Source organism: Ranitomeya imitator, chromosome 2 (genome assembly GCF_032444005.1).
Source record: "Ranitomeya imitator isolate aRanImi1 chromosome 2, aRanImi1.pri, whole genome shotgun sequence".
In the NCBI taxonomy this organism is placed as follows: domain Eukaryota; kingdom Metazoa; phylum Chordata; class Amphibia; order Anura; family Dendrobatidae; genus Ranitomeya; species Ranitomeya imitator.
Window position 1 is genome coordinate 76,928,699 of NC_091283.1, and position 14,199 is coordinate 76,942,897.

A 14,199-nucleotide genomic window follows, 5' to 3' on the forward strand; every position below is an offset into this window, starting at 1 on the left:
TTTACAACCTGTGAAATGTTTGGAAACTCTTTTGGGCATAATAATTTGGAACAGTGCATTTTGAGTTTTTTAGTTTTGAAAAAAATACTGTTATCATTGGGAGGTTTGTCCAACAAAATATGATTTATACTCAAACGGTTGATGATTTGAATATTATCCTGACTAATTTGCATCGACCATTTAGGAAAATCAGAGAAAAATAGCATTTGCATAGGAATTTGTAACGCAAAGTTCTTGTGCATCAACTTTTGAGAGCGCCATTTATAGCCCTGTGATATCTTACGTTTCCATTAGTTATTCAAGATTTTTATGCATGTGTAATGTGACATTTGTAGCTATTATGAGACAATTATTGCCCCCCCTCTTTCCATTGCGGCATATTATGTGTGTTCCACAGGTTACATTGTTATTCTTGTCACTTGGAACGAAGATGTGTGATTTCAATTGTGTTTGAACGTTACGTGAGTCTGGTGAGGATGTGTAAGCGCATTCTTCTATTCTTTCTTGGCATCATATAATTGTACAGAGAGAGAGAAAGCAAGGATGAGTCGAATTGAATAGTGTATTCATAAATGTTAGCAACGGTGTATCTAAACGGAGTGCAATCACGCAGAAGCTCGAGGGGACGTGAATGATCCAAAGATTTAAGATCCAAAAGCTACAACTATACCAAGTGTTAGTCAATTGTGTTCCACCACTGTGGACATTTTTTCGTGAAATCTAAAAGAAAGCTGTGGACGGCTTTGCCTTAGGATATGGATAAGGTGCATTGTGGGATTTGATATGTAAAATGCAAGTGTAAAGATCGTGGAATCACACTCTATTCCACATTTGTTCCACATTCATATACATTGCTAAAAAAAAGAATAAAAATAAGGGATCATTAGTGCATCACATGATATTCCAAGGCAAATAAAAGTCTGGCATATCAAACCGTCCAGTTAGGAAGAAGAAGCGATTGTCATTTGTATTGGTGGAAATGAAAGAGACATCAGGTGCACTGGAAACGAACAACAAGACAACCCCCATAAGGGAATGGTTTTTCAAGAGGTATCCACAGAGAATTACCCTCTCCTTATGCTTTCTGACTGACTCTTCTCTAGTTTTGCATTTTGCTAATGTTTTGGTCACTTCTGGTAGCCTGAGGCGGTACTAGCAGTCCATTCAGGTCGCAAAAGTAGAAGGTTTGCTGTGGCACCCAGTCCCAAAAACATGGAGGAGATATCAGAACAAATGGCATTACACAAAGAAAAGTCACATGAAGCGCGTGGATGGGCTTCAACCCAGTAGTGGTTCTTTGAATGAGGAGGAAAAGGAGGAGCACTGCTAAAGCCCTACAAAATAACCGCTAGCACCTTGAAGGTGGCATTAGGGCCTGTAGTGGGGTCTTCACTCACAGAACTTTAAATTTTAGAGGGAACTTGAACAGAGAATATCAGACATTGCAGGGTGACACATAATTCAACAGATACCAGGAAGACTAAGGTTCCTGCTCACAAGCTACAATCTATCAGGAGATAGGGCCGTGTATTTTTCGGCGTATAAGACGACTGGGCGTATAAGATGCCCCCAACTTTTCAGGGGTCATCTTATACACCGGGTGTTGTCTTATACGTCGTGTGCAGGGAGCGGTCCCGGATGGTTCCCAGGGTCTGAAGGAAAGGAGACTCTCCTTCAGGCCCTGGGATCCATATTCATGTAAAAAAAATAAAAATAAAAATAAGGCTATACTTACCTTCTAATGGCCCCCGGAGTTCTCCCGGCTCTCCGCGATGTCACGTGACCGCGATGTCACAAAGGTCCTTCGCGGCGCACAATGCATCCTTGGGAACGGAAGCCGCCGCATGCATTGCGGAGAGCCGGGAGAACTCCGGGGGCGGTCGGAAGGTAAGTATATCCATATTTTTTATTTTCATTCTTTTTTTTTTTACACGAATATGGATCCCAGGGCCTGAAGGAGAGTCTCCTCTTCTCCAGACCCTGGGAACCATCCGGGACCGCTACCTGCACCATATGCGGCGACTTCAGAGCTCCGCACATGCCGTAACCGGCATATAAGACGACCCCCGACTTTTGAGAAGATTTTCAGGGGTTAAAAGTCATCTTATACGCTGGAAAATACGGTAAATGGTAAAAAGTGCTTACATTGTATCTGCCATTGGTCGCTCCAGTTTCATTTCTTGAGGGTCATGACACAGGAGAGAGCTCAATTCTGCTATGTGGGTATGTAACCAATGGCCTGCCTGATTGGGCTCAGCTCATTAGCCAATCCACCCCTCTACGCTGTTTGTGCATTAGCCTTGATGGAGAAGGGAGCTGGCTTAGCTATTGAAGTAAATAAGACAGCCAGCCTCCTTCAAGCACATCCCCAGCACTGTAAAATTGGAGGGAACGCTGTACTTTGCTACCATCAATGTCGAGCTGCTGGAACCAGGAGATGGCTGAAGCAACTGGACACATTTAAAAATCAAAAAACTGATTTAATCTCTTAGGGACCAAGCAATTTTTTGCTTTGCACTTTCACTTTTTATCAGGATTTGTTTTTTTAGTGGGGTGAGTTGTACTTTTGAATTATAGCATTTATTTACAATGCATTGGTGCAAAGCTGGCTGTCAGTCAAAGAGCCGGGACTTGCTTACAGCTGCTCCTTGTGGTACAGTGAGCGGTGAATGAAGACTCACCAACCCACCTAAATGACTAAACTCCAGCAGCTGGTGGAAGAAATAAAGCTCATTTTCTCCTGGGTGCCACACATTCAGTCCAGTGGTTGGACACTTTCATAAAACTACTAACCTGCAGGTTAACCCAATCTGCAGGTTATTAGCATTATGGGGCCTGAAAGATTCCCTTTAAACAGTTCCTATTCAAATAAACTCTGAAAATATTTTTTTTTAATTTGGACAGCATGATTAAAAGTTATCCTTATGCCTCATTCATGGTTAAATTGCTAAGTTGCTGCAAAATCATGTAACTTTGCAATTTACTTTTTATTGAAAATCCCCTCAGTTCGCAAAAACAGAGGGATTCTTATAATTTTAATGTTAATTACCTAGCAGTGGTGGATAAACATGCGCAGTGCTTATGCAGTGGTTTTCTATAGATGAGTGCTACCCTAAAGCTGGCCATATAGCTGCAGTGCACTGATAGAACTTAACGCCAGCTTCAGTTTCACTGTGTTCTTCCAGTGCCGAAGATAGAGAAGACCGTTCGGGTCACCGTCACGACGACTCCACTTTTTGAACTATCAATCAAGCAAAAAGTCAAGAGGATAAAGAGAGCGCTGCGCTCCTGAAAAAAAAGATGAAAGATAGAACAGCTCCTGTAATTACTGCACTAGGCCAACTAAATGATTAGCAAGCTTTTATGATTCCCAGAAATCATATGCGACACGGAACTGGGAAATGTAAAGTCAAACAATATATTTTTTTGGGCTAGAGTGGGCAACCCCTTCAACTTTGCTAGTAAGTTGGCACAGAAATGGCTGAAACGCATTTTAAATAACAGCTCAAAGGGCCTGATTCATTCTGGTGTAAAACAGCTGAAAAAAATTGTTTCACCTGTTCTGGCTAGGTCCAACTATTAGAAAGTGAGCAGAGCTCTGGTAGGATGGGACATCGCCAAGTGGGCCCGACAAGTTAACCATAATTGATACAACACAAGTGGCATAAATTACACCAGAAATGTACTCCTTTATTTTTTTGTTATTTTATTTTTTATTTTACTCACTTATATAGCACCGAAGACATTGACTACTTCCAGGAACGACTGGGACACATTTGAGAAGGTATGGCAACGAACTGGAAGTTGTAAAAGACTTCAACCTACTCGGATCAATGATCACTCAAGATGCAGCGATGACACCAGAAGTCACTAGGATAATAGCTATGGGCAAATTAATGATGAAGTCACCGGACAAGGTCTTCAAATTGAGGAACATTTAGCTGGCAATGAAGACACGGCTTATACAGAGTTTGGTCTGTTCTCTAGTAAAATGGATGTGAAACCTGGACGATAAAGAAACAAGACAGAAGAAGAATCAAAGCCTTCAAAATGTGGTGCTGGAGAAGGATGTTATCAATATCATGGATGACAAGAAGAATAAACAAATCAATTTTGGAAAAGATCAAGCCAGACGTGTCACTCAAAGCAAGGATCACCAAGGTACAACTTGCCTACTTTAGACACATCATACGAAGAGAGCAATCACTGGAGAAGGACATTAAGTGTCAGACGAATAGAAGGAACAAGGTGAAGAGGAAGACTAGCAACCGAATGGCTTGATACAATCAAGACTTGGGTGGACTTAACTAGGCTTGAACAAGATCGATCTTCCTATAGAGTGTTTATCCATCAAGTCATCAATGCTGCTAAATAAAAATAATATCCCATCATATCCCTAACTTGGGGAATATTTCTGGTGGTGATACACGGCACCCGAGTGATGCGTTAAATTCATTAAGAAGTGCATGCCTATTAATGAAGTTGGTGCATCTTACTACAGCACACAGTTCATCAAGACAGGCTTGCAATGCACCAGCATTGATGAATCAGGGACATAGACTTTCATTCCTTAGTGAGGGAGTGAATTTAGGGAAAAGTACTGTACTTGTGCAGAAGTGTCATCTCTTTGTTTCTTTTATCTCTTTATTAACCATCATACTTCATGCAGCATGAAAGTGTATATTTCAAAAAGCGCATAAAACCCTATTAATAATGTATAAATATGACAGCACATTCCCTTTTATTAAGGATATTTAAAGCCAGGAGCTCCAATTTACATCTTCCCCTATAAGAGTCATATCAGCGTGAATATTCTTATTATCTGACATCTTCAACGGAGAACGCTGCCATTCCGGAAACATGAGCAGACCCCACTTCGCAAGATTCCTGTATGAAAATTCAGTACTAATTCCCAGCACCTCCCACACTGCTCGGAGATATTGTAACCAGCCTAAGACTGATGGTTCTTGTATCGGGGGGAACATGCACATAGCAGGTCTGCACTAGTGCCAAGAGTTATGCAGCTCATCAATTCCACATCACATAGGAGGAAATTATAAAGAAATATTCTTTACAAATTGGGAGAAAATATGCCTGGAAATTTTACATCTTCTAACCAGACGTTGCCATCTGCCACGAATAGCACGGCCTTACTAAGAGCCCGGAATGGAAGTGGCATTTTCTATGGAGAAGATAGTGATGATGTGTCCCCTGGCTTGGAAGTACTGGCGACAATTTCCATAACATATGCTCTTATCATTTCCATCGGTCTCCTAGGGAACACAATACTTATTAAAGTATTTTTTAAGATTAAGTCAATGCAGACGGTACCCAACATTTTTATCACTAGTCTTGCTTTTGGAGACTTGCTTCTTCTCTTGACGTGTGTGCCGGTGGATGCCTCTCGCTATATGGTGGACACATGGCTATTTGGGAGGATTGGCTGCAAGGTGATATCTTTCATTCAGCTCACTTCTGTAGGAGTATCAGTATTTACCCTGACTGTCCTCAGTGCTGACAGGTAAGGAACAATTACTGCTTTTTATTTTCTCACTTTCTATTGAATAACCGGTTACATGGATTTTAGAATAGATCTGTGTGTATGTCCGGTAGGTTTGGGATTTATCGCTGATGATTTTTCTATTATCCTAAAGTCTTCAGTATAATATATATAAATAATGTTTTGTAATATTACCATGATAGGAAGATGATGACCAAGATATGGGCCCCATCTCACACCGGTGGGAATACATTGCCATCTTTTTAAGAAAGGTGCAGGTCCCAGAGGTGGGACCCACATCTATCCCATGTTTTTGGCATATCTTGAAGATACGCCATAAACGTCCAAAATGCGAATAAACCTTTTAAAGGACAAGTGGTGTTGGACACTGCACCAGCCACTAAAGGAGAGATGTAGAGTGACATGATGGCCATTAAATGGTCAACCACGTTCTTCATCCACAGGTCGGGTTCGTGTGGGAGACCCTCCTCATGATGTCCACATGCTCTAAAAGGAATTATCCAATTCAGTTGTCTTCATGAGATGAAGTCCATAAATGTCTGGATTTTAACCCTTAAGTGACCCTCCCTGACCTTCATAACACATGATGAGGAGACATAAACATATTATTAGTTGACTTTAATGATAAAATGGACATGGTTGTTACCAATAACAGCAGCAAATATCCTCTGCTTAAAAGGGATTATCATTTTTAAAGCTTCAGTGGTGGTCACTCATGCTTCCTAAAGGCCCCTTATATGCATCAGACTAACGTCGGCTGAACCCGCTGATATTGGCCAACACTCCAATGTGTATGCAGGCTCCCGACTAAAGAGACAAGGGTCTACTTTTTAGTACTGGTAGATGATTTTTGGCACTATGTTGATCATGCCCATTGAAATCAATACAAAGCATCCTAACATTTCAATATCTACCAACAGGATCATTGGGGTTTAAACACAAGAATGGTCTCCTTCACATTTTATTGTTAAAACTCGTAGTATGACAAATATTTGCTGGGTGTAAAAAGCATTAATATATTCCATATGTTGTTTCATTGTGCAGATACAGAGCTATAGTGAAGCCCTTGGAGCTGCAGACCTCAGATGCAGTGTTAAAGACCTGTGGAAAAGCAGTTTGTGTCTGGATCGTGGCCATGCTGCTGGCAGCTCCTGAAGCCGTGTTTTCGGATCTCTATGAATTCAGCACCCCAGATAAAAACGTCTCTTTTAAAGCCTGTGCTCCTTACCCCGTGTCAGAGAAAATCTTACAGGAGGCTCATTCTCTCATGTGTTTCCTAGTGTTTTACATTGTGCCACTGTCCATCATTTCCGCATATTATTTTCTTATTGCAAAAACACTGTACAGAAGCACCTTCAATATGCCAGCCGAGGAGCACACGCACGCCCGGAAACAGGTGGGTTACTATGACTCATAAATCACGCATTCACAACATTGAGATGCATTTGTTATCTTCATGGATTGTCTGACCCCAAAAATTTTAAAAATGCAAAACTAGGGATAAAATAATGATGCTACAATCACCAGCGATTACCCCCATTGCCCTGGTGCAGGGCACTATGGTGGCCTCCGTCAGAATAAACAGCAGTGACTTCTTGTTCTTTGTCATCTCACTGCTGAAGCCTGTGATCGGCTGCAGCGGTCAGGTGACGGAAATGGTGGCCATACCTTGGGTGACATCCCATTTAAGTCATCCTTTTATATAGCTCTAACGCATCCAATGAAAGACAAAAAAAGCAACTTAGCAAATGGTCTTCATTTTATTTTTTGACAGTTGTGTGCTACAGCCGCCATGCAGACCTATGCGTTCCCATGGTAACAGTCCACACACAAGCCCTGTGTAGTCTAATGCTGCAATCAGACATCCTTCTAATTGACCCTAAAGGTGCATTTACAACATGCCGAGAATGACCACCGATTGGCAGGCCACTTTTCAGGTGTGCACAGAATAATCAGGGATAGATCGTTTGGTGCATGTAGACGCCATTGTTCTCAGCAGCACAGGTTGTATTTACTCAGCATGATGTGCTGGCGAGAACCATGATCTTTAGGGCAACCCAATAAATTATTTTACCTACTTGGCAGCCTGTTTACACTGTACAATTATCGGGTGATGATCGTTCCTAGGAGCGCTCGTTCCCGATAATCAGGAGCCCTATCTCTAGTAGAGAAATGTATAGTCCTAGTGATGAGCCTGGAAACAGCTGCTGTATGCGGAGGGGAAGGGTCTTCAAGCATTGTTCACGCGTACAGTACAATCGTACTGATGATGTGGATGTATATATTATATTACTGAGTTATCTTAATCTTAGCTCAGCTGTATTTATTTCACTTTGTAGAACCCATTATAAAGGACAGTGCTCCTGGTTCATTACATGTTGTCATTTGACGGAAGTGTGGCCCAGTTTAAAGGATTATTCCCAGCATTAAATGTTATCCCCTGTCCACAAGATAGGGGATAACCTCCTTATAGGTGAGGGTCTGACCAAAGAGAAAGGATCAGGGTCCAGGCGTATGCACCATTGCTCCATATATTCTCCATAGGATTGACGCTTTGCTTTTTTGGCAGTACTATACAAAATAAATTAAGGGGTGGGGCGCATCTTGATAGTCATTTCAGAGTCCCTTTCTTGGTAGTGGTGGGGGTCTCAGTGGCCAGTCGACAACTTTCAATGTTGGGAAAAACCCTTTAGTGTTCAGACTGTGTTTTGGTTATAGCCTTAAAAAGGTGGTCCGAAACTCAAGTGTATTTTAATCCTAAATGTCTGTCTAGTTAATGTCATAATCTAATCTCTTTTCTATCCTTCCATCACTACAATATATAACTGCTTTTTTTCACCTTCTTCCTGTTTCATGACGCTTTGATTGAGAACCCCCAGAGCATGCTATGAAACTCCAAAGGGCCGTGATCAGGGAGAATCACTTGCAGGGGCGGCATTGGTCTCTGCTTTTCCTGCACGCTGCATATTCTTACAACTTGCACTGACAATGCGCTCTCTTGCCAGCTCATCATTTCTCATTAGTCGACGAGGGAGCGCACCGTCACTGTCCTACTGAGCATCTGTTGGAATTGTCAACTGACGCATGCTCAGTAGAGCAGGGACTAGCCCAGCCCCTGAAATGGATGTCACTGATAAAGATTCTGTGACATTAGTCACTTCTCACAGCCAAGATATAAGTCAGGATCATCAAGGAGTCCAAGGTCAGAAGCCAGGAAGGTACGTCGTAAACAGAAGGAAGAGACAAAAGCACAGTCATGTAACATTCTGAGGTCAGAAAACCAGAAGGATAGCGGATCAGAGCAGAAGGGGTTAAACAGACGGAAGGTCAGAACTCAAGGCACAGAAGAAACAAACCACACTAGCTGAATGTGCGTCTGGCAGAGGTCTGAGAGAAACAGCTCAGTTAAGTAGCCTGGCAATCACCATGGATAATGAACACTTGGAGACAGCCAGATCCTCCCAATCAACTCCTGCTCCATATTAGATGGATGAGTTGTCAATAACTGTATCCCAGACACACAGGGGTGGAACCGTGATAGATTCCTTTTAGGGTTAGGTGACTCCAGTCTCTGCCCCCTTATGATAAGGTAACAATAGGGAATTTTTAATTAAAGTAGATCGGAAAAGATATTAGATTATGATATTAAATAAACAGACATTTAGGATTACAATAAATCTATGTTTTGGACCACCCTTCTAGTCTGGTTATACACTTTAGATAGCAGTTATGCTCACTGGGCCAACAGCTATTTGTCCCTTTCTCCATACACATGCGCAGCTCAGCATGTACGTGTTCTCAAAAAGGAAAGAGAATTAAGTTGCTGCTAGAAACATCTGATGGTTCCATATATCCCTAATGATTGAGCATGTTGAAATCCAACATGCCTGACCTTTCCTTTACCTGAATTTTGCTGTTGGTGAAATTGAGGACATGACTATAAGGATTAGATTGTCAACTGATCCGTCCTCAATCAACTAATTTGTAAGACCACTGTTAGTTTTCAGCTGTAGGCAAGCATCCCCCTCACTAAATGTAAAGCAGCATAAGCCTTGTCCGTTCACCAAACCCTTCATTTACTTATTATTGCTTTATCGGGGGGTCAAGTGAGAAGAGAATATCAACAATATTTATATGAATTCTTCATTCGATATAATGCTCCCACACTAACCAGATATTAGTGCTCACAGCCATAGAGCACAATGAATCAATCATTCATACACTATTCACTATTAACTAAAATTTCTAGGGCAAGAACATCAAATTGTGATTTTTTAAAAAAAATAATTTACATTTCAAATATTGTTCGCTAACTCTAGAAACATCCAAGCTGGAACCAATTATTTCAAATTAGAAACAGCCTCATTAATTATTAAGAGGCTAAAAATATCAGCTGCTCACAGACTAATGAGTAGTTTGTAAATTTTCTTTGGAGACTGCTTAATTGGGAAATTATTTTTTTTATCACTAAAATTACATTTATTAACTGTACATGAAGCTAGGAAATATTATCAGCTCTTGTCCGCAAGACTAATATATTGTACCCAGTGTCTCTTTTATGATAATAGTAAGTCTATAGATGACAACGATTCTTTCTGGCAATTAATTGATAATAAATTAAATTGCTAAAAAATGCTGAAATTCCTAACGGCATATGGTATTTGGGTAACACATGGATATGGATCTGGAACAAAATATGAGCATATGCTAGTGGAAAGTGTGCGTCTTTTACATATGGATCGTATGGATTATAAAAATATCATATGCAGAACACGGCGGCATAGGACAGAGGGGGAGATGCTAAACTTATTGTATGATTGTAAAAAACAGCTTAACCTCAGAGAATGCTATTTACTTGCAGATATAGGGTTAATCGACAGGTAGATAGTGGTGCAATACTGCCCGGTGACCTTACTGAAAGTACGGCTACTGGGAGAAAACAAACTTAGTTCCTCGTAGGAGGCACTAGCTTTCGGTCATGGGGGCGTACACAGAGTGGCTACAGTCGCTCTCCGCAGCACTCACTATACTGTGAGCAGACACGCTCCAGTACATTGATTGACAGCAAGCTCTACAGCACATCAGTGTCTACGAAAAGAAAAATCCTGCTTACCCCACCAACTCCAAGTGATTTTCGTATACTGTCATTCACTCTGTGTACTGGGTGGGTGAAGTAGGTTTCACAGACTGTCTTTGTCACTGGGTGTGGGAAGCATGGCTAATGGTCTTTCTCTATGAGTAGTTGGGGGGAGGACTCACAGCCTCTCTCTATGGATGGATGGGATAAACATGGCTCACAGAGACTATCTCTATGGGTAGGTGGGGGGCAGGACTCCGTTTGTGTGTGGGGCAAACAGAACTCACAGGCTTTCTCTATGTGTAGGTGGAGTCAAGCAGGATTTTTTATGAGTTCGTAGGGAAAACAGGACTCACAGGCTTTTTCTATGAGTAGGTGGAGAAGCAGGATTCATAGGCTTTTCCAATGAGTATGAGAGGAAGCAAGACTCAGACTTTTTTATGAGTAGGCGAGGAAGCAGAACTCACAGGTTTTTTATGAGTAGGTAAGGAAAGCAGGACTCACAGGCTTATTCTGTGAGTAGGTGGTGAAGCAGGATTCAGGCTTTTTCTATGAGTCGGTCAGGGAAGGACTCACAAGCTTTTTCTATGAGTAGGTGGGGGAAGTAAGACTCACAGGCTTTTTCAATAAGCAGTTTGGGGAAGCAGGACTCACAGGCTTTTTCTGTGAGTAGATGGTGGAAGTAAGACTCACAGGTTTTTTCAATGAGCAGGTTGGGGAAGCAGGACTTACAGGCTTTTTCTGTAAGTCAAGGAAGCAGGACTCACAAGCTGTTTCTATGAGTATGTCGGGGACGCAGGACAACCAGGCTTTCACCGTAAGTCTTGGCAGCAATTTTTGCAAGAAAATAATCAAATCATATTCTACATCAAATGTTCAGTATGCAGCTATGAGCGCAGAGATTTGCTTTAATCTTCTGTTACATTGAACTAAATCAAGGCACCTAAGGTACATGCCCCCAATGGTGTGAGGAGTATTTGTATCATTTAACTAAAAGAGGCTTTCTCATTTTACAAAATGGGTAAAATTGTAGAGTGCTTATAAAAGCAATCACACTGTTTGCTACCAGAGTTACAAAGGTGACTCCGAGACTAGGAGTGCGTGCTTTCAAGCTGTTTGCTATGCATCTTGCAAGTTCTGCTCTAACGCTGGCTGGATTTCTGGATCTGAATAGTTTCAGTGTCCCTGTATGTCTTCTCCCATGCTGCAGAACAATGGCTAACTTTGCTAGAAGCATCACAGTGCCTTATTTGGGTGATCAGGTCAGCCATACTGTTGGCCTGAACCGTCAATCTTTAAGTGCGCACTGTCACCACAATAAGAAGGAAGCCGGGATTCAGAGAGGAGAAGGTAGAAGACACAACTCCTTCAATGGCTCACACTGAACAGAATAGAGATTTTCAGGTTCCCTTTAAGTGGACCCCTGGGCAGATGCATATAAATGAAGTCACATTCATCTGCCTGCTCCATCCGTGATCACCATTACATTCTAAAAATCATCATCCTTGGATAATAAGAGGAAAGCCAGCACACCTTAAGGATAAGGATATCATTTGCACAAAAAACTCGTAGTACTGCATGGTCGAAGAGAATGCAAATAATCCAGTAAAAAAAAAATCCCAAAAATTCAGATTAATTATAAAAATATTAAAATCCAGAAAAATCCATGCAATATCATAAAGAAAAAGCAGACGTGTTTCTGGTACAATCCTTAGTCATCGCCATATCATCTTTCTTGTTTTATTTTGCAGATTGAATCCCGCAAAAGAGTTGCCAAAACGGTGCTGGTGTTGGTCGCCCTCTTTGCTTTCTGCTGGTTGCCTAACCATATCCTCTACCTGTATCGATCCTTCACCTACCACTCAGCGGTGAATTCCTCCATGCTCCATCTCTCTGCTACTATTTTCGCCCGTATACTTGCATTTAGCAATTCCTGTGTTAATCCATTTGCCCTGTATTGGCTCAGCAGAAGTTTTAGGCAGCATTTTAAAAAACAGGTGTACTGCTGTAAGCCACATCCACCACCATCCCAACCAAGCCCAACCCATAGCTGCACTAACACCGGAATAACTGCTATCAAGGGGAACATCCCAATGTCGGAAATCAGCATTGGTTTACTGGGGGCTTATGAAATGAAGAGAGACAGTGACAGTATTTAAGGCGATATGTGTGACAGGTATACTACTATTCATTGTAGGGATATATGATGCCGTTAGTTCAGGTCATCAGACCTTCAATGTGGCCACATGATGGCCTTCCAAAATGAGCCCTCACCCAGAAAATAAAAGATGAAATGACGGAGGATTTTCTGACATTTTACACTATTGTAAGTTATTCAGTGTTTTAAAGGCAAATATCACAAAAGTCTAATCTTGTGAAAGTAAAAATGAGGTTTTGTGGTTATATGGCTTTATGCACAAGAAAGAAGAGAATAATATTTAATTCCTTGAATTTTAGTGTGTGAATACCATTGGGATCTAATGTGACAGTGTCTGTAGTTTCCATGAACAGTCGGATTTGTTTCTAATAAAAGACTATGTGCGATTTAAAGTTGTCTTATAATTTGCATGCTTTCAATGTCAAAATTTGCAGAAAAGAGAAGTCTATCACCACACAGCATCTTTGTATTATGTTGGTTGTATGTGTTAGGAATGCTCCTGGTGTAGATGCCCAATGTATCCATAGGGTCCAATAGAGTCAATAAATGCCAATTCATGCAAATTCTTATGGCTTATACACAGGAAGTAAAACATCTAATACAGTATTATCTCAAATATCTAGTTTTCTGCTATTAATACTTTTTTTTTTACATGGGAGCCCAAGGGTGAAATATTCCACTGTGTGACATACATCGGGGTTTATGGCGCATATGAACATGGAACAGAACCTTAGTAGAACTGTACAGCATAAATACAGATTGAAAAATCTTCAATCCCCCTCAAAATAGGCCTATTTTTGACACTTAGGATGAAGTTTTTATTTCGTGGCTGCATTCCAAGAGGCACAACTTTTTTTTAGAATTGCTTAAATGTCAATAGCACCAATAAACAGCATATACAACCCATTAAAGGGGTAGTCCAAAGGCAAAGTAATTTTCATTCTAGACAACTGTCTATTTAGTGCATTAATCTAAACTATTTTCTAATATACTTGCATTAAAAATTCCCTACCGGTCCTTAACTACACTATCTAACTGCTATTCTATTTTTTCCCTACTTTGTTTTTGATGACACTTTATTTGAGAATTCCAGTGCATTCCAGGATGCTCAAAGCGTCATCAGGGGCAGAGTCTGCACTCACACTTCAGTGATGCTCATTTCAAGGGCTTGGCAAGACCCTGCACACTGTGCAATATGCACAATGACAGTGCACTCTATGTTCTCGGCTCAGATCAGCAGTGATGAGGCGGCAACTGAGCACGTTGTCAGAATACCCCCTGCAAGAGACGCCACTGGTCTCTGCACGCAGAGTATTCTGACACTGCTCTGTTACTGGCTCGTCACTGCTGATCTGATCTGACAACAGAGTGCGTGCTGTCATTGTGCACATCACACAGTGCAAAGTGCGCAGGGATAGAGCAAGGACTAGCAGTAACTGCAGC

General features: G+C 41.3%; 1 protein-coding gene across 1 annotated transcript; it reads left to right on the plus strand.

Moving 5' to 3' along the window:
- The first annotated feature begins 3,835 nt into the window (after positions 1-3,835).
- On the plus strand, positions 3,836-13,148 carry BRS3 (bombesin receptor subtype 3). The gene is made up of 3 exons (XM_069747000.1): positions 3,836-5,521; positions 6,566-6,917; positions 12,350-13,148. Exons 1-3 carry the CDS (start codon positions 5,091-5,093, stop codon positions 12,755-12,757), a joined length of 1,191 nt encoding a protein of 396 aa, XP_069603101.1. The 5' UTR covers positions 3,836-5,090; the 3' UTR covers positions 12,758-13,148.
- Positions 13,149-14,199: the final 1,051 nt, after the last annotated feature.

What these genes read in the sequence shown, in the direction of transcription:
- BRS3 (XM_069747000.1), top strand. Translation starts at nt 5,091, where the DNA reads ATGCCTGGAAATTTTACATCTTCTAACCAGACGTTGCCATCTGCCACG. An exon ending in ACTGTCCTCAGTGCTGACAG is followed by an intron (nt 5,522 to 6,565) that starts GTAAGGAACAAT and finishes TTCATTGTGCAG; the next exon opens with ATACAGAGCTATAGTGAAGC. An exon ending in ACACGCACGCCCGGAAACAG is followed by an intron (nt 6,918 to 12,349) that starts GTGGGTTACTAT and finishes TTTATTTTGCAG; the next exon opens with ATTGAATCCCGCAAAAGAGT.